The 8,053-nt window shown below is 29.6% G+C and overlaps 1 protein-coding gene across 1 annotated transcript; it reads right to left on the minus strand.

Moving 5' to 3' along the window:
- Nucleotides 1-1,113: 1,113 nt before the first annotated feature.
- LOC130671079 (prion-like-(Q/N-rich) domain-bearing protein 25) lies at nucleotides 1,114-7,487 on the minus strand. Its single transcript, XM_057474770.1, has 5 exons — nucleotides 6,610-7,487; nucleotides 4,496-4,744; nucleotides 4,145-4,390; nucleotides 1,765-2,016; nucleotides 1,114-1,699 (listed from the first exon to the last, which is right to left on the minus strand). Exons 2-5 carry the CDS (start codon nucleotides 4,740-4,742, stop codon nucleotides 1,683-1,685), a joined length of 762 nt encoding a protein of 253 aa, XP_057330753.1. The 5' UTR covers nucleotides 4,743-4,744; nucleotides 6,610-7,487; the 3' UTR covers nucleotides 1,114-1,682.
- Between the last annotated feature and the right edge of the window lie 566 nt (nucleotides 7,488-8,053).

The raw sequence follows: 8,053 nt of genomic DNA on the forward strand, positions 1-8,053 counted from the left end.
TATTATGATTTTATTATAATATTTTAACTGCAGTATAGAAATTTGGTAATATTTAATAACTTACTGTGAAAAATTTTCTGATGGTGATATACTTTACACTACAATTCTAGAATAGATTTATGAACTAAAATTATCCACTGGATTTGTATAAAATACTGTAATTACTGAAGTGAAAAAAAATATATAGACTATTGCCTCCGAAGATAAAGCTGAATATTTTTAATGACGGACATCAACCAAATTAGAAATTTAATCTTATCAATAAGTACTTACAATGTTTTTAATAACGTTCGTTATTTTTGTCCCGTAACGCCATATCAAAAACCAAAAAGTAAATGAGAGAATATTCCTATATTTTAAAACGAAGTTCTCTTTTTCTTCTGTGCCAAATTTTACTATCATAAGAGGATTTTCGGTCCCTTCTTTATTATCAAATATGACATTAGAAAAAATATTCGTTAACATGTTGTGGCAGTAAGGCTGCTCCAAAATATTCTTGGTCCTTCATTTGTAATCGCCTTTCGTCTTTTATGGTTACTAGAATTAAGTTTTAGGTTGTTCAGGGTATCATCCCTGGCAGATCTGAATTACCGCAATTTACGGTAAAATTCGGCTTTTTGCCGTAAATTTACGTTATTTTTACGCAATTTACCGTGAATTACGGTATTTTGCCGTAAATTGCGGTAAGATACCGCAGTTACCGTAAATTTGCATCAAATTACCGAATTTTACCGTAAATTACGGTAATCCTGCCGGACTGTAATTCGGATCCGCTAGGGATGTAAACATAAATCCTACCAAAAACAGATTTTCTGTTATAACATTATGAGATCGCATTAAGCACACGTTCAACATAATTCCTTACTGCACAAAACATACTTTTTTTTACAAAAAAATACTGAAATCGAAAAAAAAAACACTAAGTGACTGGGATATTGTGAAGTTAAAAAAAATCTATCTATTGATCATGAAAATCTAAGTAGTTTTAGCAATACAAATTACGTTGATCGTGATACTAGATAAATTCTATAATTTTTTATTAGCGCCTCCCTACTTCTCTCTCTTAACGGAAAGTTGAAAATAAATAAGTAGAATTTCGAATCCAATGTAATATATTATGTAATAATCAGTATATTTTTATTCGACAATTACGATAATACAAATATTACTTAAAACTGATACAATTCTGAGATGGAAAGTCCTGTAGCATTTTTTGATTTGACGCGCAAATAATTATTAGTTATTAATTGAAAAAAGTGGTTAATCAGAAGCGCGTATGAGCAGAAAAAGTACAGTGAGGGTTAACCGCTGTTCTTCGCAAGGCTTCCTTCTCTACTTCCGCCGAAGTGTGCTTCCGAATGGCTACGGTTTTTGATAAAAGTTCCTGTACGACAGATTAAAAAATGCAACCGGCCTTTTCATATCAGAATCACACTTCCTATCTACCTCTTAGTTTATGGACGTTGCTTTTAGGATACTTTGTATAAAATTGTTAAAAATTATAGCATATTAAATAAATTGTACATATCATGTGATGTTCTATTTTATATAAATGATGAACACTGTTAAAGTGCGTAACTGATTTTTTTTAATTGTCTTCATTTTGTCTAATTTGTTTTTATTGTCCTGAAGTTCTACGATCAGTTATTAATTGATTAAATTGTAAATAAGGATGTTACATTTTAAACTTTGATTAATTCTATAACATAAACAACGTTATTACATATTAAATATTTAAAATGTATTTTTTTCTTATTTACTCACTAGGTAAGCTTTGGTCAGGTGATACTGCTTCGAAATAAGTTTTACATTGACATTTATTGTTAATACACATAGAGTTATGAGGCGCACATTTATCATTTTCAACACAAAATTGGTTTAATATCGGTGCACATGAATTATCGTCCATTTTTACGTAGTTAACGTCACATTCGCACACATTATCCGGAGTACATCGTGTGTATTTTTTTATCTTTCTGCAATCTTCATGGGTATTACAGGGTTCATTTACTTCAACTAAAATTTAGAAATAAATTTAAAAATCATTTATTCCTCTTTAAAACTGTAAAAATTACAGTTTAGCCGTTGTGTCAAAATTAAAGTATTAAACTAGAAAATTTGTTGAGTGGTTCGAGAAGATTTACAGTGTGGGCATTCAATTATGAACCTTAATTTAGAAAATGGAACTATTACATCTCACACTGTAATTTTTAGAATTTCTATACCAAGTATCATCAATGCCTTAGCAATCACGAACTTTTACTATTTAAAATATAAAAATAGTAAATCTCCATTTTAAAATATCGTTAATAAGTTTCATAAAATTAAAAATTTACTTTTTTAACTTTTGCAGTTTGACAACCATTCATTAAAGGTTGAAAATTGAAAATTTGTGTTTCAATTCCATGAAATCACTTGCATTGGAATTTGTAAGTTTTACATTTTAGATATTGAAATTTTAGACCGTCTCACGGCAATTAGCTGAATGTACGAAAGTACTAATTCCATATTCAATTGTCAGTAAATATTTTTGAAATAGTATATGTGAGAAATATGTGAAAATATTCTTGATTCGGAAAATAAAAATTTACTTGCACCAAGTAAACAATTATCTTCAAATTTTTATCTTGAATCAAAATTTTTTTTCTCACGTCAACATATTTTTACGCTTAAATCAAAAAATTTTCACTTGTTTCAAGAGTTTATATTTCTTAAAGTAAGAGATATTTTTTTGGAGCAAGATACATTATTTTTTTGTAGCAATATTGCATTTTTTTGGTTAAAGAAAATAAAATTTCTCGGAACAAGTACTATACTTTTCACGCAAGTATTTTTGTATTCGCCGACCAAGATAACAAAAGTTGCTTAAGCCAAGAGAAAAAATTTCTTGGGAGAAAAGATCTATATGGAGAAGGGGAAAGTCACCGGTGCTTGGCAGCAGCAGCGGGAGTAGTTTGGTGCTCGCCACGAGATCGCGCCTACCAGTTGTAGTGTCCCTGGTAAGAAAGATATTCTAGAAGTGATAAATTCGAAATTTCAGTACGATTTTGTTCGAGTATTCCTATCATTTGACAGAGTGACAAGTACATTTATGTATTGTACTATAGTGTATCCTATAATACATCGTGACTTTAGTTTATAATATTAATGTTTGCTTGAATATATATACGGACATGCATGGCCATATATGTTTCATTTTCACGGGTAAATTCACGGGTAACAAATATATGGTTGAAATTATATTCAATATAGTTTAACAGATTTCCATGTAAGAAATTTAAATCATACACGAAAAAAACAAAATAGTAGTGGCAACTCTCTGGGATAATGCCCAGTTCTTTCTGTAAAAAAAAAAATTTCAGACAGTACTGTATGCTATCTAGACTGTATCCACTACTGTCCGGAAAAGTACTCAACACTACAACTATGTATGGCTATACATGCCCATACGTGGACTATAAACGGCCATATATGGCCATATATGTTTAATTAACCACGGACATACATAGTCATACATAGTCGTACAAAACCATATATGGCCTTATATGATTCATATATAGATATGCATGCTTATTAAAAAAGTTAGTATGTCCATGTATGGCCATATATGTTTAATTAATCACGGACATACATGGTCATACAAAACCTTGTATGGCCATATATGACCTTATATGATTCATACATGGCCATGCATGACTGTATTAAAAAATTGGTGTGCCCATGTATGGCCATATATGATCCATGTATAGCCATATATGCTTCATATATGAGCCATATACAGCCATGCATGGCCATGTATGATTCATTTTTGACGGGTGGAATAATTCGTAAAAACTAAATTTACGAATTACGCAATAAATTACAGCTTAAATTGTTAAATTCGATTAAGAACAATATTATATTTATCTTTCAGTTTAATTAAAATTTTTAATTTAATGTATATTTTTGATCAATTTGAGTAAATATATTCAATAGATTCCACGATTGATGCGAACAAAGAAAACATCGCCGCATTTATTAGTGTATTAGAAGACTTTAATCCCGGGTTAAAAAATCCGATTGCATCTGATTGAACCAGTGATTATTTCGGAACAAATGAAAAATATTAAATGAAGTAATACAATTTATAACGTGATATTCTCACCTGATGCACATTGGTAGACAGATAAGGCCACAAAATTTCTTTTACATCTACATTGATAATGAAGACAAATTGAATTGTCAGGTACGCATTCATTTTGGCTGATACAATATCCTGATAGAAGTGGTTTGCATTGTTCATTTACTTTAATATAATTTGAAGAACAAACACATTCATTATCTCTTGAGCATTCCGCATTTAGGGAATACATGCATTCTTTATTATCTGTACACCGTTTTCCTAAAAACCCTTGATAATAAAGAACAACAGTAATTTTAAAACTTTAAGATTAATGTATAAATCATAGTTAATAAATAGAAACCATTCTCAAAATACTGAAATGAAAACGCTTACTTGTTTCACACAGGTTATTCGAACATGCTGTGTAGTTATGTTTACATTGACATTTACTATTAAGACAAACAGAATTAATGGTTGCACATTCTTCATTATTCCAACAATCTTCTTCTAAAAGTGGTACACATCTAGAGGAATTCAATGCAACGTAATTTGGTCTACAGACACATGTTTTATTTTTTGAACATTGTGCATGCATTACTTCTTGGCAATATATATTCATTTCACAGAAATCCCCTAACATTGCTTGAATAGCAAGTACCAAAAAATCAATGAAAACCTTTATTTTTATAATCCAATAAGTACTTCTTAAGTACTAAAGCTAGTTCTATACAATTTCGTAAAAAATGATCATATAGGGGAGCCTGGGGCACGAAGGCCTCCTCAAAAATTAGGTATAAATTTTTTTTTCATTTTCCGTCGAGTTATGACCTTTATAATGTTTTTATTATATTTCAGGTCAATATGTGATATGTGGGGCACAATAGACCACTCGAAAAAAAAATTGTAACGAAAAAATTATTTTTTTTTTATTTCCGTCAAGTTAATTTTTTCGTTACAATTTTTTTTTCGAGTGGTCTATTGTGCCCCATATATCACATATTGACCTGAAATATAACAAAAACATTATAAAGGTCATAACTCGACGGAAAATAAAAAAAAAAAATTTTTATAATTTTTTGGGGAGGGGGCCTTCGTGCCCCAGAAAAAAAATTTATTTTCGTTTTTTTGCAAAATTTCGACTGATTCTTCCGAAATAGACGAAAAATAAACGAATTTGATGGTTAAAAGCCACAAAAAGAAAAAAACCGGCTTAAGGGAGCCTTCGTGCCCCAGGCTCCCCTATAACGTATAAATGGTCATTAACGTCCTGCTTTTGTAATAATCGTACATGAGCTTTTGAAATATATTTTTAAATTAGACTGGCATAAATGAAATGTATATATTCGATGTGACCAGGCCTATGTACAGATAATATATCATCTCTATAGGATACTTATATACTTTCTGGTAAATAAATAAATAAGCATTTGTGAACATTAATTAATTTGCTTTGTATATTGTCATACATGTATTTTAACCAAATATGATAACATATGATCACATTCGCAGTATATCGTTTTGTAGTCATTTATAACCTAGCGTACTAACCCTGGTTTAAAAAAAAAAACTATTGAAAAGGATATAAATGATTCGAAACAATTCAAAACGATTCAATTGTAATAGGTTCTCTATAGAAATAGATTCATCATTGAATAGATCGTTTCGTTTCATAAGGGAATATATGTACAACTCTATATGGTCATATATATTTATACATGACCATACATCGAACTTGTATTATATTTCTAAACAGATATAATAGAAGTAAATATAATGAAGTATTATTTGACCATAATTTTTTAGCTTAAATGATTTTTTACAACTGTACTTGTACATCATACATCATATATGAGCGTTGATATAAAGTCGATTATCATATATGGTTTTTTGTTCAAATAAGACAAAGAAAGAGAAAATGTTAGAAAATCCAAAATTGCACGCCTTAATTGCTCGTGTGATAGTAACAAATAAAAATAAACAAATAACAACTAAAATGTAAAAATGATTGGTCAGGACTTTCATTCCTGTTATTTGAATTTTTTTTTTTTTTTTATTTGCTATATGACAAATTTTGATCCTGATTAAACAACTGAATTCGACCGAATTAAAAATTTTAATTCTGTTATATTCTGTCGAATTCTGCAAAACAGAAATCAACTGAATTGAAAATTTGAATTTGAATTAAACAGAATAAAACCGATTTAAAAATTTCAAATTCATTTTAATTCAGTTTAATTCGGATTTAGAACCCGAAATTGGAGAATTATTTTCGAATTAATCAGAATTAAAACGAATCGAATTATTTAAATTCGTTTTAATTTGGACGAATTCTGGTTTTCCTGCCGAATTAGACAGAATTCATTTTTAAGTTAGGTACCGAATTAACAAAATTTATCTGAATTAAATAGAATTAAAAATTTAATTCTGTTTAATTCGATCGAATTCAAGTGTTTAATCAGGGAATATTAGTAATAATTCAAGTTATTTTTTGTTGAAGTTGCTCTTACCTTTTCTGCATTGAAATTTAGAGTGAGGAACAAAATTTGCCGTACATTGACATTCATTGTTAATACATAACGAGTTATTAGCTGCGCATACTTCATTTTTCCAACAAAACTCTCCTAAAAGTGGTACGCATGTCGTATCATTTAATGCAACATTATTGTCTCTGCATACACATATTTTATCTTTTGAACACTTTGCATGCCATACGTGCACAATATGAACAATAAGTTGAGTTATTTTAAAGCAATTATTTCATTTTTGTTTTTGTAGTATATACAAAATGGAAATTATTTAAAAAAAAAACTATCATAGAAAGATATCGTTCACAATGCGATAAACAAAATTGTGATTGGGCCATCAAATAAATGTCGTTTTATTTATCGCGATATTTTAGATTTCATAAGTTTTATTAATATACGCACTTATACATATAGCTATACTCTGTCGTGCTTAGAAAAAGGGCAGTAACTTCACTTATTGCTTTTATATTTAACTAATGTTAAATTAACACTGGTAAGATAGAAATGCAGTAAGTGAACTTACTGCACTTTTCCTGAGCACGACAGTACTATTAATGTGCACATGACTAGACATTTTAAAAGAAAGAGATAATGACTAATGTCTTGTAATTGCAACAATGAAATATCCAGTCTAAAGTTAATTTAATTCGTGTACACTGTAAAAAATTTTGAGTCTGCGGTGTGGTGTGAATGATTTGGTGTTAAAATTTCAACACTGTCGGTGTGGAAGTTACACGTCGCACTGTGTTAAATTTTGGACCGTGTGAATAAGAACGTTCAGACCACCAACGATGTAAATGTTGTGATTTATTCAAAACTCTAGATTGCTTTGACATTGGGCGCTTTACTATTATTTGATAATAATCTACATCAATAATAATAATGATATATCAATGCTGCAACCTATATATTATTCGAAAATTTTTAACTACAGATTATATTATCGGACAATATTTGAGATAATAACACCGAACGGTGAGAAAGAAAACACTCTATACCGTGTTAAAGGAACACAGCTTGATAATTCACACTTAGAAAACTTACACCGTCAATTCACACCGAGCAAACAGTGTAAAGTCCTCGAGGACCTTTTCACACCGATAATTTTTCACAGTGTATTAAAACTGAAAATAACCTTAAACATGCGAAACACATTGAACGTCTGTTAAAATAATACACTCGTAACACACTTAGTTTTAGAGTGTAGAGCCTGTACAGCACTACATAGATTCAAATAATAAAAAAATTAGATCTATCTAGGTAATAGAATGTAAGATTTAGGCCTCTATAGATTCAAATTATTTTTTTCCGAAAGGGGATACAATTAATTTCTACTAACTTCGCACACACTGATGATTGGACTGAGCTTTAAAGTCAGGTTTACAATAACATTTATCAAGTATACAAATGGAATTTCTGAACGAAC

This window comes from Microplitis mediator, chromosome 7 (genome assembly GCF_029852145.1).
Source record: "Microplitis mediator isolate UGA2020A chromosome 7, iyMicMedi2.1, whole genome shotgun sequence".
Classification (NCBI taxonomy): domain Eukaryota; kingdom Metazoa; phylum Arthropoda; class Insecta; order Hymenoptera; family Braconidae; genus Microplitis; species Microplitis mediator.

What these genes read in the sequence shown, in the direction of transcription:
- LOC130671079 (XM_057474770.1), bottom strand. Translation starts at nt 4,742, where the DNA reads ATGTTAGGGGATTTCTGTGAAATGAATATATATTGCCAAGAAGTAATG. An exon ending in GAATAACCTGTGTGAAACAA is followed by an intron (nt 4,391 to 4,495) that starts GTAAGCGTTTTC and finishes TTTATTATCAAG; the next exon opens with GGTTTTTAGGAAAACGGTGT. An exon ending in TGTCTACCAATGTGCATCAG is followed by an intron (nt 2,017 to 4,144) that starts GTGAGAATATCA and finishes TCTAAATTTTAG; the next exon opens with TTGAAGTAAATGAACCCTGT.